Genomic DNA, 20,506 nt, shown 5'->3' on the forward strand with positions numbered 1-20,506 from the left:
CACTAGTTTTAATATGGCACAGGCACTCTCTGGGGGAAGGGTCAGGAAGAGCAGAGAGAGAGGTGGGGATATCATTCTTGCCTTAACCTCTCCTCCAGGCCACCTGAGGCACCAGTCCCAGGGCCTAGGGCTGGAGGTGGTTACAAACATTCCTGTACAGGACCACTAAGTAAATACTTTAGGCTTTGCAGGACCTGAGGTCTGTGTTGCAACTACTCAGCTCTGCCTTCAGACATTACACAGATGGACATATATGGCTGTGTTCCAATAAAACTTTATTTACAAAAACAGTCACCAGGCCAGATTTGGTCAAGGGCCGTAGTTAGCTGGGCCCTGGCTTGAGGAAAGGGGTTTGGAATCAAGAATCCCTAAGCGTCTTTCCACATCTAGGACTATGAATCAATTTTTAACCCAACTGGCCCTGGTCTAGGTCTAATTTATCTATCAACAATACAGTCATTCCTGGCCGTCAGGTATTTTTGTTCCAGGAGCCAAACATGTTCCAATGAGCTAGTGAATGTAAAAATGCTTTGAGAGTCTAAAATCCTGCACAAATAGGCAGGCCCACGAAAGCATCTAAGAGCAGAGCTTATCATCCTTCACCTGGGTTTCAGGAAGATTCTATGCACTGTTCACTGGATTAGTCTGCCTGGGCTACTTTTAAAGAATGGGGCTTTTAAGAATGTCTCGATGTCTCAAGAAATAAGTCCTAAAGGGATGCTGACCCTAGAAGAAACAAATAGCGGGGCCGCCTGGGTGGCTCAGTTGGTTAAGCATCTACCTTTGGCTCAGGTCATGATCTCGGGATTCTGAGATCGAGCCCCTCATTAGGCTCCCTGCTTCGTGGGAAGCCTACTTCTCCCTCTGACTCTGCCTCTCTGTCTCTCATGAATAAATAAAATCTTAAAAAAAAAAAAAAAAAGAAATGAATAGCATCTGGCCTTTCCTCCCAGAACTGGAAACTTTTAAACCCTTCATTAGTGTGCAGTAGAAAATCCTATACTCCTTATTTCATCCAATGGGTCTATATAGTGGCCTCTGAGACCAGGAAACAGTATTAGTCAGAAGCCTCCTGGTTAATCTCTTAACATGTCTCATTCACACAGCTGTGAGAATGCTGTGCTGGGGCCGAACTGCACTCAATAAGCGATCCATGCTTAAAACAATCTTCATAATCCCACCATGTTCTAATGTGCCTCAGGGTGGCAAAGTCCCTATAAATGACCTCTGTGGGTCTGCTCTCCATTATATTTCTGGTAACAGAGATAACACAGCTACCATTTAATATGCACGTACTATAGCTGAGGTTCCAGCTGTTTATGAAGCTTACTTGGCTTCGTGACTACCGCACCTCTGTGAAGTGGGCATCTTGACTGGCATTTTACAGACAGTGGAAATGAGGTTCAAAGAATTTAAGACACTCACCTGGCATCATATAGGTCGAAAGTGATAGAAGTGAGATTTGGGATCTCCTCTGGAACCTAAGCTCTTATGTTATTGCCAATGACTTCATGCATCAAACTTTCATTATTTTTCCTAGCGTTCTTATATTTACAAAGAAGAGAGGCAATGTTCAAACAGGCACAACTGGGACAATTCCCACCTCACCTGTGACCCTCCCAAGGTGAGAAGAGAGTCGAATTGTGCCACCTTGACCAAGTGAGAATCATGAAGGTCAAACCAAGAGCAAAGTCCACCTCAGAAGATGTTAGTCTGGGTTATGATTTTTCTGTAGAGGGTAGAATATGGCTTTTGAAATAAGATAAGTATTAAGGAAAACTGAGAAGTTTGTTTTTTCCAAAAAAAAAAAACAAGTTGGGGGGGTATAAAGTAGCAGAGATTAGCTAGCTGTTCACCAGATCTGCTCCCTCTTCTTCGAGGGCACTCTGCTAATACATACAAATCCCAGCCTCCTTGAAAGTGAGGAGCTGTCATGTGACTGAGCCCTGGCCAGTGGCATGCGAGCAGGAGTGAGGATCTAGTCCCTCAAACTCAGCTATGCACAATCCTCCATGCCTTTGCCTCAGAAAGCAGAGAAGCACAACATCCTTGGGAGCGAAGTGTAGGATGGGCCACTTGAAATGGAAGGCTTCAGAGTCCATGGACCACCTCTTGCAATAGGGCCACCCAAAGGCCAGAACCTTCCACAAGAAAGAAATGAACTTCTGTGTTAAACTCCCAAATCTGCAGGACTTATTTTTTACAGCAGCTACTCTTACCCTATCTAACTAATTCAGTAACGACTTTGATACAAATTAAAGAGGAGACCACAATAAGTTCCTAACTTGTTGTGCTTAAGAGTGTCAACAGCTATTATGTGAATCATTATGAAATTCATAACTGCAGAGAGAAGTCAGTAAAAGTTATGTAAGCTAATACAATAAAGAACAGATTTTAAGACTTTAAAAAAAAACCAAAAACCATTGCTCTTTCCTGGGTTCAAACCCAAGGATAAAACACTGAGGCGATTTGAGGTTTGTCATTCTTAATATTTTGTACATATTTCATTAAATTAAAATATATATATTTTTTTTTCTTAAGTAGGGTCCACACCCAGCATGGAGCCCAACGCTGAGCTTGAACTCACAACCCTGAGATCAAAACCTGAGCCAAGATCAAGAATCCGACACTTAACCCACTGAGCCACCCAGGTGCCCCTAAAATGTATGACTAAAGTTAATTTCACCTGCTTGTTTTGACTTTATTAATGTAGCTATTAGAAAATTTAAAACTATATCTGTAGCTTGTATTCTAATTCTACAGGACAGTGCCTACTCTAAATCATGCAAACGTCAGGCTTTGTATCTAATTATCAATATGTATTGAGTACATATGACAGTTTGGTGGGGGCGGGGGGCTCTACTCAGCTTCTGATAAGTGCTATGACTTTAGGCAAGTCATTCATCCCCTCTGGATCTTTTTTTTTATGTAAATGATGAGAGATTTGGATTTTTCATGCTTTGTAGACTGGTCATGCTCAGCCCTGTGATTACAGACCTACTGGCCATTTTTTTAAAGTTTTTATTTAAATTCCAGTTAGTGAACACACCATGTAATATTAGTTTCAAGTGTACCTGTATTGATTCAACACTTCCATACATCACCCAGTGCTCATCACAACAAGAACACTCCTTAATCCCCATCACCTATTTCACCCACCTCCCCAGATCAACTGGCCTTGAAGTCAAAAACCAGTAGGACCCCAACACTTAACTTTGTTCATGACCTGCAACCTGAATCAGTCTGTGCTGATTGCTGATCTGTGGACATAACTCACCCCTTGAACTTACCCATATTGCTTCTCTTATATGGACCTCTGGCTTCCCTCTTCTACCACAATTCATATTTGACTCTCAGATCACATGCTTTCAGGATATTCCAGTAGACACCTGATCGAGTAAACACTCCTGGCATGCCCCACAGGTGCCTACAGCACAGGCCCAAGGATCTTAGACCCAATTAAGCCAGGCAGAGAGAGGAAGATGAGCCCTTTCTCAAAAGAACATCCAGTGATCTCAGAGTTAAGCCCACACCAAAGGCTATCATTTTAAATAGCTCTTTCTTCCAAAGTTTATTTGAAGGAGGCACTCTGAGGAAAAGCTCATTTCCTTAAAACATCAAAGAACTAAAAACCAAAAGATGATAGATTTTTCTGAAGACAGACTGCGAAGTGTATAAATAAAATTCTGCAAAGTGTACAAATAAATACTACAAAGAGTTCATTTCTGCTACAGTTGTCCACCACTCTCAATATTACATTTAGCTAACTTAATTTTCCATGGATAAAATTTATTCAAAGTTAAATTTCACTTAATAGGTCATCTGAGTAAACAGTTTTAAGTCTTATTTGCCAAAAAACAATAGGTTTTCAGGCTCTAGATGAAATCGGGAGTGTCAGGCTAAGAAAACAACCTTAAAAATTCACAGAGGACTGGAACAATTGCAGAAAAATTGGAGCCCAGAGCTTTGTCTTTTTCATGCAGTTCTGGAGGCACAAAAAATTACCAATTTCCACCAAAACCATGTCTTGGAGGGGCAAGGGAAAAATGCCATTTAAAAAAAAAAATCCAAAATACTGCAAAACAACATGTTTTTAAAGCGGCAGCTGCCATATGAAGAACGTGTCAACTTCATGTTACCACACCAACCAAAGACAGCACTGACACTATATTGGGCACCCTGCATCCTGATCGTTGCCTGGGCAGGTACTCTGGGCACCTGCTTTTCAGAGGAAGGCAAAGAGAGAGATGGGGGATGGGGCAGGGGAGGGAAAGAGGAAAGGGGAAAGAGGAAAGAGGGTCCAAGGAGGGGCTGAGGTATGACATGGAATTTTGCAAATGCCAAGAAGTTATTTGGGAAAGCGGAGTGGGGCATCCTGGGGTGGAGGTTTTCATGAATCTCTCTTCTTGAAATGTTGTGGAATTACTGGATTTGTACAGTGGAAGGAGTAGAAAGGATAAACTAGGTGCAGGTCTATTTCATAGATAAGGAAATTGACATCTGAGAAGCAAACCAGCCCCCTATCCTAAACAGAGAATACAACCAGAATGGAGGTCATTCCATCTCCAGGCTCAGAATCTACTTACTCTAACGGCACCTAAAGCCAGGGGTTCCAAGAACACAGTCTGAGAAGCCCAGCGACATGACGAGGTAGCACTAAGTGTACCTTATGACAAGAGCCAAATTAAGTCCTGCCGACAACCCTGGTGCCAATATTCACATGGCCACGGCACACACTGGCACCCCAAATGCTCAGGTCCCTGAGTAAATAATCACCCCTCTGAGCACAGAGGGAAGGCTAATGCATCATCTTTGGAAATACACTCTCGTTCTCCTGACATCATCACAAAGCGGAAGGGAGGTGGTCCAGAAACCACATGGCTCCCTTCCTAGCCCCTACATTGAAGACTTTCGAGAGCAGACACTACTGCATTCAACCAGTACAAGCAATATTCACTGCCTACAGGGCTGCTCTGACCTCTTAAGGAAACCTGGGCAACTGGGCCTTGGCTCCGTCCAGCTCAGTCCTGCCCTCCCACAGTAAGTTAGAGATAGGGAAGATGAACACTACTAAATTTAAATTCCAAATCCAGCCCTTATGAGTGCTGTAGCTCTCAACACTTTTGTGTAAAATATCTGTTCCATGCAGACTGAGAAGACTTCCAGTAGCATTCTGGAAAGGGCACCAAGGCTACTGGGGGGTCATGTGTGTCTGTGGTCATGTTTTGACCACATTCTTGTAGAAAGAGCATTCCTCAGAGGTGCCGTGCTCATTACCATGGCGAGATCGTTCAAGCTTGCCTGTATTAGAAAATAGTGCTTGAACCTTTCAGTGCAGCTTCCTGACTGCTCAGACCTGGGCCACCTGAGAACGTGGCCTACTGACAGAACCAGATGGGCCAAACGTGCCCATTTCTGTGAGGAGGGACTGGAGAAAGTAGTTCCATGACCCACCTGTAATGGATAGATGGCTGCCCCCAGCAGACAGAACTTCATGAGTGAGCTCTTATTACAGAACTACCACACACAGTCATACTTCATGACTTCATTACCAATTCTCACATCAGTCATGAAAGGTCAAAATGATTACCTCAATTTCTCACAGAAGCAGACAGAGGCAGACAGAGGCTCAGAAAGCCTATTTGGCCCAAAGCCCAGAGCTTCTAAGCTGGGATTCAAATCCAGGGGATGGTGACCCCCAAACCCAGGAAGAGATGGGGCTCTCAAGTCTATATGTCCACTTTATATCCTTGAGGTGCTTGTAACTAAGCTGGAAAGACGGGATATATGTCCAAAGACAAATGAAGTTCTAGACCTGCCTGTCCAATAGAACTTTCTGTGATGATAGATAGAAATGGGCTATGATCTGTGCTCTCCAATATGGCAGCCATGAGCCACACACAGCTATTAGGCATTTGACATGTAGCTAGCGCAGTTGAGAATCTGAATTTTTAATGTATTTAACTTGAATTAATTTGAATTTAAGTCACCACTGAGTGTCCATATTAGACAGCACAGTTAGAGACATACAAAAAAACATTCAGCAAACAGAATGGTCACTGCAGCTTGGTGTGGTCAAAGCAGGCTTGAAGAACAGAGACTCCAGGTAGGCCCTTGATGTGCCAGGACTTAAAAAAGACCCCTCCTGTTTCAGGTATGATCACCTTCTTTGTAGCCTTTGGCTCAGAGTCAAGGGCCCCAGAAATCAAGCCCAGTTCCCAGAGCCCCCAAATGAAGACATTGAGAATGTTCCTTCTGGGTCTTTATTCTTTCTGGACAGCTCTAAGCAGCATTATGAGCTCTTGTTCAATCCTCCCGCTGCCCTCTAGAAGCCCTTCCTCCTCTCTCCCCCTGTGTCCTCCCTGTCAACACCAGCAGGGGCTGGACGGGTGCTCTTTTTAAAAACCTTAGACATCTTCCTTTCTACCTGGGAGCTGAGTCATTTCCTCTCTTGCAATGGCTTTTAATGTACTTTATTCTTCTACACCTATCACTCTGAGAAAGACACTTCTAGATACAATGAGCAATGCCACTCACAGAGACAGCACCACCTCCCCCAAAACACATCCCTCAACAGGGAACAGAAGCTCCTTCCATCACCATTGGCCCTGAGCATGGTAGCAGACCTCAGCATGGAGCCAGTCACTGTACTGCGTGTGACTCCATTCTTTCCCATACCAAAGGTATACCAAAGGTGCCGACTGGCCTCCCTAATGCTGTATTTCCAGTCTTCTGACATCTCGCTCACCACCTGCCTCTTGGTTATAAGAAGATACTGAAAAATATTTGGCTACATGACCAGATCAGCTACCAGGGTTCTTGGCATATCTCTCTACAAAGGGCTCTGTTGGCTCAGTGTGGCACTCAAACCCATCACACCCGTTTCTGCTTCTAGCTCATAGAGCAGCCATGTGCTTCACTAATCTTCAAGCGTGTTCCTTCAGAGCATTTAACAATAGCCACAGTAACTCCTGAATTCTCCAGCTTGAGGAATATAGATTATGTAGCATTGTGGGTTGTTGTGGGTTTGGGGTGGGGAGTTGCCGGTAATCTATTAATTCTTTCCAGCTCTGCTTGGGAATGGACTATTAAAATTCTCAGTATGGTGGTGAAACACCTCTACTCACCTTTCCCCCCAAAAAAGGTAGAAGCACAGCTTCACAGAACACCCTCTGTTCTCAAAGGTCTAAAGTTCTTTGGGCTGCAATGAAGACTTTATATCTTTCCAGCATGACACTAAAAATGAGACTGGCCTTTGGAGGTGGGATCAACACATGGTTCAGCTTCTGACCCCTCAGAGGGAGCATGCATGGGGCCCAAGTTCCCATCACGCAGGGAAGGGAGGTCCCAGAGAGCCAAACAGCCCAAGTAGGGGTTGGCAAAGTAGAGCCACAGGCCTAATACCTCCCAGTGACTGTTCTGTATGGTCTGTGAGCTAAGAATGGTTTTTAAATGTGTTAAGCGTTATAAAACAATGTTTTAAAAAAACAAAAACTATAGACATGGCATATGTCCTGCAAAGGTTAAAATATTTCCTGTCTGGCCATTTGTGAGACAAGCTCGCTGACTCCTGGTCTAAACTAGCAAGGCCCTCATCCATCCAGAGGGTGCTCGCCTTTCCTGAGATCTGGTGAGCTGAGTTCTGACAATTCCAAGTCCCCTTCATTCCCTTTGTGTTTGCTTTCCTCTCAAGTTCAATATATTGGAGATAAAACGTTCCATATCTTTCTGAGGAAAGATGCAACAGATATCAAATATGACAGCTGATAAATGAATATTCACTTCTTCCAAGAAGACCAACAACACAGCTAAGGATATGGTTCAACCCCTGTGTCTTTACTATGACAGAAACAAGGCTCCTGCTTAAAAACCAGCCAGAGAGGATTCCAGGGATTAAAGCAAAGATGGCCAGAGAACATCCTCACTCATCCTGCTCCCAACTCAGTTTCCCACTTGAGAGCACCAGCCTCCACATTTGATATCAGCACAGAATCAGGAGGATCACTGACTGACTTACCTTTTCCCCCATGCCCTAGAAAAAGAATACAGAGGTAGAATCCCCTGGGAACGTCACCTTTCAGTTTCTTAGACACCTGCCCTAAATGTCCCTGAGAGCTCTCTGGGTTAGAACTCAAAGGGAAAGCATGGCAGCCAGCTCTTCCTCAGCCATAACCCAACAAAATGGCAGCCACTGCCCACAGCGCAGCTGTGTCTGTTACCTGGTTCAGTGCAGTTCTTACTGCTTCGGAGTCCTGCATCTTCTGAAGTCAGAGTGTCGTTCACCTGCATTAACTTCCTCCCCACCGTCCACTGTCGGTCTTCCCCTAGGAGGTCCATGAAGTCGAGGTCTGGGGAGAAAAAGATCATAGCCACACATGACTAATAGCTGGGTTTTGGTCTACCCCAATGTTGGATGTCCAGTGCCTTCATCAGCCACCATTTGCTCAATGATGAGCCTATCCCTCCCACCTTGGGCCTTATCATTATACTCCATCCATGCTGCCCCTGACTGCCTGAGGGCTTCCTCTGGCTGCTGGATCCTGCTGGGCCCAAGAGAGACCACCCTCAGCCACTGACTAGTAGGGACTGGTGTGTTACTACCTTACCCACTCCAGCAAGATGACTGTGAGGTGTGTATTCTAAACTGGATTACAGAATTTTCTCCCCTGGGATTATGCTCCAGCTGTCTACAGTGTAACTCTCCTGATAAAGCACAATTTATGAACTGCTATCCTTCCCTGCCTTAATTCCTCACTCCCAGTAACATGCTGATAAATGTTTAACAACCAACTCTCTGGGGGGAAATATCCTGGTTTGGAACCACTGGCCAATTTTCATAGTGTAAATATTCTCATCATGGCCAATTTCAGCATGATCCATGTGACCTCACTAAACATGGATTTGGGAAGAGATGGGCACAATTAGGTCCATGAAATCAGCATGACTGTCTCTAGCCCACCAGCATCTACTCCTCCCAAAGAAAGCTCCCACAACTGAACACTTTCTCAGGAGCTGCTTCTGGAGGGTTGCCTAAGCTAGGACACCATGTCAACATCCCTAGAGTCTGGGCCAGTGAATGCCACATAACAAGACTTCCATAAACAAGAGATGAAAACACAAATGTGAAAACACTGAACCACTTGAATGCATTACAGGATGAGCAGGTTAACAGTGCTGAGGTCTCCAGCTGAGATGACTGTAGGGACCGATGTGCCAGGAGAAAAAACAAAGATGAAGGGCACGTTGGAGGGGAGAATGGAGCAAATTCCATTATGGACTTGTTGAGCATGAAGTGTCTGTGGAGTACAGAAAGGGAGGTAAGCCACCTGTGTCCATGTGGGTGGAGACACCTCAGGGGAGCGAGCTAAGCTACAGAGAGCATCAGGAGGGTCATAAGCAAATAGGGAAGAGTATGAGACATGATGCATGGGGTCTTCCAGAAGGGCAGAGGGGACTAAAGAGAAGACGTCGTGGAGAACTCAACATTCATTCAGAGAGCTAGTAGACTGAAAGAATTCAACCGTGGATCATGAAAGGAAGGGAAAGAGGATGAGAAATGGCATAAGGCAAGGTTAGCAGAAAGGGAATTTCAGGAGCAGCCAATGGCCTTGACCACTATAGACAAATCAAAGTAAGTCAAAGGCCAAGAAACAACAGAGCTGGACATCAGAGGGCCACTGGAAGTGGAAACAGCAAGCAAAGATGGTCTTTCTGGCAGCTTAGCACTAAAGAAAGATGTGGCATTAGGCAAGGGACACTTCTTGAGTGTACAGACTTGCTGTGGGCAGAAAATGGATCTAAGTACAAGATAAGGGCCTAATTCATGGGCTGAGTGGCCTTCACGAAAGGACAGAGGGTGCACCCCATCCAGCCACATCAGTGTGGTGTTCTGAAATGGGCAATGAAGAGCTGAAGGTCATCATACCCATTCCTCTATTTCCATGGTGATTTTAGTTTCCCAAATGATTCCACCTTCATTGTTGAATTTGAACCTCACAACACTGTTTGGGAAAGAAAGAGGGAGCAGGGATGTTGTCCACTTTGTCCACTATTGTCTCTCTAACACCAAATCACTCCTGGCTCAGTGGAGGTGCTCAGTAAGTAAGTGTTGAAATAACTATTCCCACTTTGGGTATGGACAACATAACACTCATGGAAGTTTCTGGAAATCACAGTGCTTGTGGGAATCTCACCTAAGCCACAGGACACATGTAACTGCAGCAGCTCATGCACTGAGGTGTTCCTCAGTCAAACGGCATCTGCCGTCAAATATAAAATTATCAAGGTATCTCATTACAACTTACACATATTAGCCAGAAGAGCTATTTTAGGCATATCTCACACACACACACACAAACGTAGAATGTGGAGCCTAACTAGGATAAACAATCAGTTTAGATTCTGAAATGCAAAAGCCTACATGGTGGCCACATACATCAGTTTAGTCATAACTAAGGGAACAGTACCAGAGATAATTCAAGGTGAAAGCAAGGCATTTGTGTCGTCTGGTTAACCTCAACAGTTAATTCTTAGGATTAAGAATGGTGACAAGAGGAGAAAAAAAATCTCAAAAGCTCATGAAGAAATAAAAAGGTCAGTGGCCTGAAAATCCAACAAGCAGCCCTGAAATGTAAGTATAGCACCTCATTGTCACAAACGATCTACAAAAGTGTGGAGAAAGACAACCGTTTGTCTCAGGCTGGGTTTCCACAGCAGCCCTGGAAATGAGGATTTAAACACAGGTATTTCCTATGGGGGGGGTGGGGGTGATCCCAGGAAGCACCTGTAGGGGAACAGGAACATGGGACGGGGAAGGGGAACCAGCCAACAGATGGTACACTTCAAGCCAGTCACCAAAATGAGTCAACTAGAGCTTGGCCTCCCTGGAAAGCTCTGGGGGTCAGGGTGGACAGGTATCTCAGATACTCAGGGGTAAGCAAACTTAAGTATGATTCCACCTATTCCTGGTCTGCCACTGGTTGAAGGCTATTCCCAGGGGCCATGAATTCCCTGGCACCTCTCACCTGGCATGTGGGTGTCCCAGGTGGGCTCTAACGCCCAGGAAAAGGCCTTAGACAATGAGATGCAGGTGCTAAAATTTAAACGGCGTCAGTGAGCACTGAAGAGGCAAGAAGGAAGTGATACAGGTGGGGCAGCAATGGCATTTCCCAGCCTGCATAAGACCAAAGGTAGAGTCACGCAATGGACCAACAGATTGGCCACTCTGCTGTTCTCATAATCGGGGTCAGAGAAAAGTGCTTTGTGGTACTGCAATCTGAATGTTTAGGAAGCCTCCAAAGATTTGCAAAGAAGCAAGTGTCCCTTCCAATGACTTCCAAAGTTCTCTCTCAGGCCAAGTTTCCATGGTTCTGTAATTCTGAAAGAAAAGCTGATACCAATTAAGAGATGTAAAAATAAAGCCAGCTATTGTAGCAGAAAATTAGAGGATTTTTTTTTACATAATGATTCAATATCTTTAGGCATTAGAGACTATTAAGGCAGCACCTCTGGATTCCAAAACCTACAAATTTTTATCTCAACAAAAATATAGTTGACCACTAACCACTGAACTACTAATGCAGAGACCAGAGTCTGAGAAAATCACAGTGATGATAGCAAGTACTGCATTCACTTCCTTCCTTCCCCACTGAGAACCAAGTGTAACAATATTATACCCCATTCCATTCGTCCTCACAAAATTCTGGTGAGGCAGGCAGGGGCAGTTGGTGCTGGGCCGACCTACCCCTGGAGTAAATAAACCAGGGTAGAAGAGATATGCCTAAAATCAGAGCCAATCCATAGCCAACCACACCAACTACCATTTAATAACTATTATGGCTCCCATTCATTGAGTGTCTATTACGTGCGAAGAACTTTCCACTCTATCCATGTTTCATTTTAACAGCAGTCTTATTTTGAACTATTAGCTCCATTTGCAAATAAGGAAACCAAAGCATGAAGAGGTTCAAAGACTCACCCAAGGTCACACGTCAAGCAATGAGAGGGGCAGAATGGGGATCTGAACCCAGGTCTGGTGACCCAATGGCCACGTTCATGGTAGATCACTGGGGAAGATGCAGTCCATCTGGTTGCATTATTCAGCTACAGTGAGGCAGATCAACAATACAGCAGAACCTTTTAACAGTTTAGGGGTGAAGACAGTCTTCCCTAAACCTACTTCCAGGAAGTTCGTTTCCTCAGAAACGATCAGGAACTGTGGTGAGGCATATGAGCCACCGCATGAAGCCACCACAAACAGAAAAGAAAACTGTTCCAAAAACCCCACTGAATGCATGGCGCTCTGCTCAGTGTGGCCTTCTTACAGGCTAAGCCGGTCCCATGGGTTATGACTTGGAGGGCTCTATTGTTGGATTTAGGAGGAGGGGCAGAGGGTGGGCCGTGGGGAAGGCAGAGGGGATTGGAAGAGGCACCCACTTGGGTTTCTCCCTGCTCTCCCTTCACGCATCTCAGACTTCCTTGGATTTCTCTGCTCCAGCAGAGGCTGCTCCACAAAGCTGCACTTGAGCAATGTCAACAAAAACACTTGGCACCTGTCCACCGCATTCTTGGCTCCTCATCTGCCAGGCCCTGGAAGTTGCATGTTGGCCTAATTAGCCCGGGGGGAGGGGGCGCATGAGGAAGGAGGCAGGAGGCTCACATGTCATGTGTCACCGGCAGAGGCAGGGTGCATAACTGCAGGCTCTGAGAAGGGGGGGACAGGAGTGGGCCATGGAGATCATGCGGGGTGCCTGCTGAAAGGGGAAGACGTTCTCAACCCGAGACTCAAGCCACATGCACTAAGGAAGGAAAGAAGTGGAGGCTAGGTGCCAAGTTTCCATTACAGAGCTGTGTGCTCACCCTCTCCTGCTCTTACCACCCCCCCTCTGCCTTTCTCTCTCTCACTCGCTCGCTCTCTCTTCCCCCACCCCTTCCTCCTCCCTGGGACTGGGGCTTGGAGAATCCAAAGTTTTCTGACACCAAGAATGGATTTCCTTGGGTGCCCCAGATCCCAGCCTTCTCCCGAAAATTAACACGCTTTCTCCTATGTGTACCCTTGTCCCACAGGGCTTCCATCCTTCCCAAATCCTGGCCCCAGGCCCCTCGGGGAGGTGAGGCTTTCTACTCTCTGAGGAGGGGACTCCCGCAGACACACAGGCAGGCAGCAGATGGGGGGGTGCTGCCGCAGCATCACAACTGGCCTGTGTGCCCCTTGCCTATGCACCACGCCACCCCATGCTCCCCGTGGCGTTTCCACCGCCTCACTGCTGCTAATGGGTCTAAGCGGCCAACCCAGGACTCGAGCCCAGATCTGACTCCAAAGCCCAGGTACGCACGTCCCACCTTGTCCCAGAGCTCCAGGAGCCCAGGGGAACGGCCTCGAGGGGTCAGCAAGGCTCACTTTGAGAGGTCGTGTTACTCCCCCCCCCTTAAAACTGGAATACTGCATTTCTTCTTGAACACTGGATGGAGAGAGCCACCACTCTGAAATGCCCAGGGGACCAGGGCAACAGCCCCCCATTTGCAGATGAGGAAACTGAGTCTGGGATGCCTAATGCAACACTGAAGAAATAATGTCCAGAAAACTCAGTTAACAGAGAAAAAGAGACAGAGCCAGTGGCTGCAGTGACTGGCTCCGGCTCTCTAGGCTGGCTCAGTGCTCCTCACCATGGCTATAAATACCCCACCCGGCAGTTTACACAGCTGTCTCCACTCTCTGCGCCCCAGGTCTTCACCCCGGGGTCGGAGGTCAGGTTTGCATAAGCCTGCAGCCAGCAGACCGCCTTCTGCAGACTCGATGAGCAGGGGCGAGATCTGCTGGCCCCCCAGCGGCACCCTCCACATGGCCCCCTTCCTGACCCCACTCCTAGAGTCCCTCGAGGGTGAGCCCGATGGTTCTCACCCTCTGGGGGTGAAGAGGGAGCAACGGGGGTGCTGGCTTTCTGCACGTGGATTTTCACATGGACTTCCCAGCTGAAAGAAGAGTGTGTCTCTGCACTGTTCTTGGTCCTTGGAAAGGAACACAAACTGTGGAGAAGTTGTGAGCTCTCCAAAACCACCAGGAGAGGAAGAAGCCAGAGGCTGAGCGGGCTGCGCACTGGTTCTTCTCCACTGCCTCAAAGCTTCCAGAAAGACAGAGAAGGGCAGATCCAGAGACCTCATTGTGACAGGATGGCCACACACTCTGTTTAAACTTCTCCTCTCTCTAGCTGCTTACACCCACGGTCCGGTGGGTGGGGCACCCTGAGAACCCAGTGTGCTGGGTCAAGTTCTCCACTCTCCTGCACTCCAACCACGCATGGCATTCACAGGCTGCAGCTTTCACACTGAATTTAAACCTCCCAGCACCGAGGCAGAATACCTTTCCTCGAGGAAAACCCTGTGGAAAGCTGAAAGCTTTTGGTCCCTCCACAAGGCCTCCCTCTCACTCAGAGGGGAGGAGTAGCCACGAACCACCTGCCCCAGAGGCGGGCACTGCCGCTGATGCCCTGTCCTCTGGAGGTCTCCTGCAGAGTGGTCGGTTAGCTACAGCATGGGCACCTCCTGGGGGCTGGATGGAAATGCAGATCTCAAGCCGGGGAGACCCCGAAGCCGCAAGGGGCACACTGGAGCCTGAGCCGCTGCTCCCACGGCCCAAGTGGCAGTCCTCCCAGCATCACACACACAGGGAGCCTGCAGGGCAGAAGGAACTGGTCCCTGCCTGCCACTGCTGGACTAAGGGGGTGCAGGAAAGCTAGGGCTTCTGATGGAGAAAGGGAAGGCAAGGAGCACACAGCAGCCTGCTGGGGCTTCAGGCCATGCTGTGGTATTCAGTCATGTCCTGCATCAGAAAGACCAGTCCCATTACCAGTCCCTGGGCAAACGAACCCATAGGAGGGGCAAAGGAAGGCCCAGCTCTCTCTCTACTCCCCTGCAAAGTCCCCACCCCTGCTGCACCTTCCCTTCCCTCCTCACCCCAAGCCCACCTCACACACCCACCCCAGGCCCACAGAGGGTGGCAGAGCTCCTAAAAGAGTGGCCTTGGGGACAAGGACCTGCCCAAGGCACCCACCCAAAGACATAAGCAAGGAGTCCAAACAGGCCCCAGATACAGACTGTGCCATGGCCAAATAAGGCAGGCCTGGTTGTGAGACTCTGAGTCCCTCGCTGTTTCCAGAGGGAAGCCCTTCCTCCAGGCAGCCCTCCCTGACCTTCCAGGACCTCCCTCACCACAAGCTCCCAGAAAGGGAGCTACTCCTCCTTCAGATCATATATCACAGACAGAATTATAATCTGTCCTTATTGCTCCTCCCCACCCTCCAACCCACATGTAATCTCCAGGGATACCCAGCCTGCTTGGTTTTCCTCCACCCTGTGTCTGCCCAGCCTGGAACTCAGGCGATGCTGGAGAGCCACAGTGTGGCTGAGTTTCACTCAAGCCACCATCTGGGTGGGACTGGGAGTAATCCAGGAATCCCCAGGAAAGATGGGGGCGGGGGGATTCTGTATCATCCCTCAGGGGTCATGCCCTTTGACCGGGGGAATTACGTTTCAATGACAGGCTGAGAACTTTAGTGGCAAATCTGAACCAGAAATTCAGGATTTCCAGGTTCCTGGAAAAAACCGTTCCCATTACAGCCTTGCTCCTCAAAGTGCTCCTGGGACCAGCCATATGAGAATCGCCTGGGAGCTTGCTAGAAATGCAGAATCCAGGGCCCACCCCAGACTCACTCTGCATGAGATGCCGCGATTAAACAGCTGACTCACGTGCGCTATTTTACTCCGAACTTGTTCACAGATGTCACTGCAGGCCTGCACAGCTCCCAGTATGGTTCGCAGCTTCGTCTCTCCACCTCTGAAGTTGGAAATGCAGGGACCCCTCAACATCCCCAGAGACCAGAAGGCACCTCACTGAGCACCACATAAGCCGCAGCCAGCGACGGTGCTTTGGCCCCCACAGTGCAGTGTGGGCTCCTGGAGCACACTTCCTGCCATGTCTGCTTCCCCAGATCTGTCTTCAGAGTCCTCTGAAAGGCTTGAAAGATCTGGGCCCAACAGCCTGGTTTTTTCAAAATCGCTTCATCTTCTTTCATTGGCCCACTGTTCCAGGGACGCAAGGGTTTGTGGTCATAGGAATTCAACATGTTGGGCATTTAGTGAGTTGAGATTCTATGCCAGTTCTGTAACTAGCTCCGGGCTGTTGGAGAAGCTAAGTCACTTTATCTCAGTTGCTGCATCTGAAAATTCAAGGGCATGAATGATCCGACCTCTAAAGGATTGTTTTAAATCCAGGGTAGAGTCAACTGACGAAAGGTTGACAGGGTCCCATGGTACCTCTGTCCTGATCCTTCAGAGTTGCACACTCCAGGATGGGCTATATGACTCACTGAAGGGTAGGAAGAAAATATTAGAATTTCCACATCTGTATCACACACCAGTCCCCAAAACTTCCCTGGCCTTCATCCTCACCATGTCCATGGGGTGCACTCCCAAACAGAGAGCTCTTTCTTCTCTCTGCATAAATGTCTTTCATCCTACCATGAACACAGAGCCTCCCAATGGTTTCTATGAACCAAACTAATAAAGATATGAGAGCACCAGGAAATTGTATGGGGATTGAAATGGCTTTGGGGGATAAGGGGTTCAAGTACAGGCTGCAAGGGATGAAGGCTGGACACTGACGGTAGAGAGAGAGAGTCTGCACAACCCCCCCCCCCAAAAATACCCTGTCAGCCAGGGCCAGATAATGGCCAGAGGTTGGCCCAGGCAAACAAACAAAAGCTTCAAATGTTGCTGAGACACTACAGTAATGCTTTAGATGGCAGTGCAGTATCTACCATGTTGGGAGGTGTCCCGGTTTGGGTTCTCCAAAGGCTAAGTCTGAGATAAAGACTTGGGTGCAAGTAGTTTCCTCTGAAGAGGATCCCATGTAGGAGGAGGGAGGCGGAGTGGAAAGCGAGACAAGGAAATGGACACCGGATAGATAAGGACACACTATGGAGGTTGCTTCTGCTGGAAACTAGGGCACAAACCAACTAGAAGCCCAGAGATGCATCCAGGATGCCTACCTGAAGGAAGAGAGTTTTGGTTCCCATGGCTGGTTAGCCGAAGGTTGCCCGAGAAGCACGAACCCCCCCAAATTCTGGGCTGCACTTTTGAGTGGGCCAAGCCAACTCCCACCTACTGGGAAAGACCCTGAGCCATGCTTGAGGGCCACAGCAATAAGAGTCTGAATTCACACCGAACTACCCACCGCAGCTGCGGCTAGAACCCAAGAAAGGTTGAGGGACACCAAATGATGTCAGCTACGAAAGGTAACCTTGGCTTCATCTTGGAAAGAATGCCTCTTGAAGCAAGTGGGCAGATGTGATTGGTCCAGAGCCCATGGGCATGTAGATTTTCCAACAATGTTTTCCTTTCCTTCTCTCTTCTCTCACCAGGGAACTCGATGCCAGAACAAAAATATTCTCTTGATGCCTCACAATGAGAAGGACAGGACCAGAGAGGATGGCCAGTGCGGTTTTCATTTAAGCACAAAGCCACTTGGTTCTTCTCACTTTTTCCTACTCATTGGCCCACTGCTTGCCCCTTTCCAAGTTGGAAACCAAAGCCAGCCATCGGAGAGAAACAACGTTGAGTGGAAGAAAGACAGGATCCATTCGTTCCCTCTCGGGTTTCAGTCCCCAGTCAGAGATCCGGCATCAGGAAAGGGGAGATGGGGAGAAAATACGTGAGTGACCAGACTAGGACAGGGCGCACGCAGGACCTTCCAGGCCACCACCTGCTACCTGAGCAAGGGCAGGTTTGCTTCTCACCTTCCAGCCGGAGAGCAACACCTCCCTCGCTCTGATCCCTGGTGAAGCCTGCCGGGGGTACTTCTATGGATTTGGGGTTTGCCTAAAGAATCAGGCTTTGTTAATTTTCTAGAGTCCTGACAAAAGCAGACTGCCAGTGACTTCCCCCTGAAAACAACAATCAAGGTTCAGTACTTAGGACCTGCCACGTGGCTCCTGGTCACACTTGGTGGGTTGCTCCACACACACCTGTCTGAGCCCTTCCCTCCAGCCCAGGCGCTCTCCCAACGTGAGGCCCTGCCATTTCAGATGCTGAGAGAAACCCCGTCCATCACAGCCACCGCCAGCCAAGGTCAGGAAGCCCTTTGACAGGGTGCCAGAAAGAAAAAAGAAAAGGCCTCTTCCAGTGTTTCTAAAAGCGAAGGAAGTAGGAAACAAGAGATCGGAGGTCAACAAACGGACACACATACGCACACAAGCTGAGAAGCAGTGATGGAGCGAGGGACTCTGGGAACAGAGGAGCATGCCCATCACTCCTGGAATCACGTCCGAGTTGCTTCACGGCAGAAGGATGAGTGGGCACTGGAAGGGCAGAGGGGTCACAGACACAGTGGGTGCGGTTGGTAGATGCCCCTCCTGGACACTGCGGTCCTTTTCTCAAGACCTCCTCCACTCTTTGCCCACTGGGTAGCAGTAGCAAGTTATGGAGAAGGGGTAGCTTGACCCCACCTCATCTCCAGGGATGGGCCCACAATCAAAAAGATTGGTTCAGGCGTGGCAAGTGGCCCTATTTAGGTCAATGAGACATTGAGGGGAGGTATGCTGGCAGCTTCTGGGAAGGAAGGTCTCTCACTCTCCAGACAGAGCTCTCGCTCCTTCTGCATGAAGAAGTGATTCCTAGAACCTCTACCACTGTTTTGCCACCAGGGGAGAGGCTGGTCTTGGGATGAAGCTCACATAAGGAAGGGAAGAAATGGGAGAGGGAAAAAGTGGGTCCCTAAAGACATCACTGGTCCACTGATAGGCCTACCTGCAGATACACACTCCGAACAAAATCCCCCAGTGTGTTAGGCATTTTGAATTTTTTATTTCTGACAGCATGAAGTGCCATGACTGATATATCATATTAAGCCTTTTGTTAAGAAGATAATGAGTACCATCGTGAGAAATATCACACTCTGGTCTGAAACATAGCTGTGCAACTTTCTACGTGATCTTACCACAGCACAAACTTCTTTCTGGAAGTTGCCCTGCATACGTGAACTGTTCCAGAGCTGAGCCTCCCTAGACACAAAGCTTCCTGATAAAAGCAGTGAAAGCTCATCGCAAAGTACTGCCCCTCTTCTCAGGGCTCCTTTACCCATCAGGTCAAACCATCATGGAGTAAGTGGCGGCACCTCGCGCGCTCCCACTTCTTTCCCCCTTGTCGTCCATCATGACAGCCTCACAGTCGGTGATAATGCCTCTCAGCCCCAAACAGCAGCAGATAGCAGGCTAGATAAAGATGAGGAGTCCCCGGAATAAATTTCCACCTCTCCAAGGGGATTCCTCGCCTCAGAAGGGTTCCGTGAAGCCACGAAAGGCGCATCTAATTTCCAAGGAGCCGGCAGCACGTGATGAGCCTCAGGAGGGGTTGGAGGCTCCGGAAGTGCTACAGAGAGCCTTTCTCCACCATCTCCTGCTTCCAGGGCCACCCTGACTTGGTGTTTAGTTAGGAACACCCTGCATCTGTGACTTGAGTTGACCCCATTCCCTCCGATGACAAGCGTGAGCTTTTGCGACTGCCAGATGATAAGCAGGAAGTCACTGAGTGAGGGGAGTGTGTCCATCCATGACAGAGGCATCGCCCCACGGGATGGCAGAGCTCCAATAATCGTGTCCTATACAGCGATGATGCCCCCAGGCCTTCTCCAAAGGGCCTCAGGGGACAGTGTTCTCGTCGCTTCAATCTTTTATGAGAAGCAATAAACCAGAAAATTCTCATCCATAGAGGCAAACGTAACAGCTCTTTCCACAGATGCATGCAGGGGATGTTCAGGGTGTGAACTGAGAATTTTTTTTCTCTTGGTTCTTTTTGTCTTTGGTTCAGGTTTACTTAACTCTACAAGAACTACTGCTCTTGTTACTACTACTGTTTCTAAATAGAGTACAGATGCACCTTCGGCAATATAATAAATGGACCCTCTGTGAGCACCATGTGTTGGACACCATACAAAGGTAAACGTGTATTTGTATTCATAATAGGGGTGACCTTGGTCAGGTATTATTTGGGGGCATTTTCATAGCATCTCAATACCTCACTTCATCTTACAACAGCTTTGTGAAGTGGGTGTTGTTATCCCCACTTCCCAAATGAGAAACCAACAGCTCAGAATCTAGGCCATTAATCTGCCAAAGGTCCCAAATTATATGTCCAGTCCCTGCCTTGAACTAGACTACAGGGAGCACTTCATCCAAGGTCAGCACGAGGACTGTCCTGTCAGGATGAAGGTGATCCCCTTAGGGATGCAGACTTTTTAGCAGCAGAGCCTGGCCTGGCACCCCCACCTTCTAGCTCCCACTCTAGGAACCCTTCCTTTCCCTAGACCTGCCCTCAATTCGCAACACCTGGATTCTTGCCTCAGTTTCACCACGATGCCCTTTTGCATCATATTCCCATCCACGTTTCTATCTGAGACATGGGAGGGATAGGGCTATTTTGTCTTGTTTTAAAGAACACATGACGGGAAAATCAT

At 48.0% G+C, this 20,506-nt stretch overlaps 1 protein-coding gene across 5 annotated transcripts in view; it reads right to left on the reverse strand.

The window, feature by feature from the left end:
- SLC24A3 (solute carrier family 24 member 3) overlaps positions 1-20,506 on the reverse strand; it is a 477,466-nt gene that overhangs the window by 410,464 nt on the left and 46,496 nt on the right. For all 5 annotated transcript variants that reach the window (XR_015768980.1, XR_015768979.1, XM_088026689.1 and 2 more), the window contains exon 2: positions 8,220-8,348. Coding sequence is in view for 3 of the 5 variants with exons in the window: in XM_088026689.1 (XP_087882815.1) it covers positions 8,220-8,348 (129 nt within the window). In the remaining 2 variants the exon portion in view is untranslated. The remainder of the gene's footprint in view (positions 1-8,219; positions 8,349-20,506) is intronic.

Source organism: Eumetopias jubatus, unplaced genomic scaffold (assembly GCF_037043125.1).
Source record: "Eumetopias jubatus isolate StellerSeaLion01/CBP00866 unplaced genomic scaffold, mEumJub1_p1.0 scaffold_9, whole genome shotgun sequence".
Taxonomy (NCBI): Eukaryota; Metazoa; Chordata; class Mammalia; order Carnivora; family Otariidae; genus Eumetopias; species Eumetopias jubatus.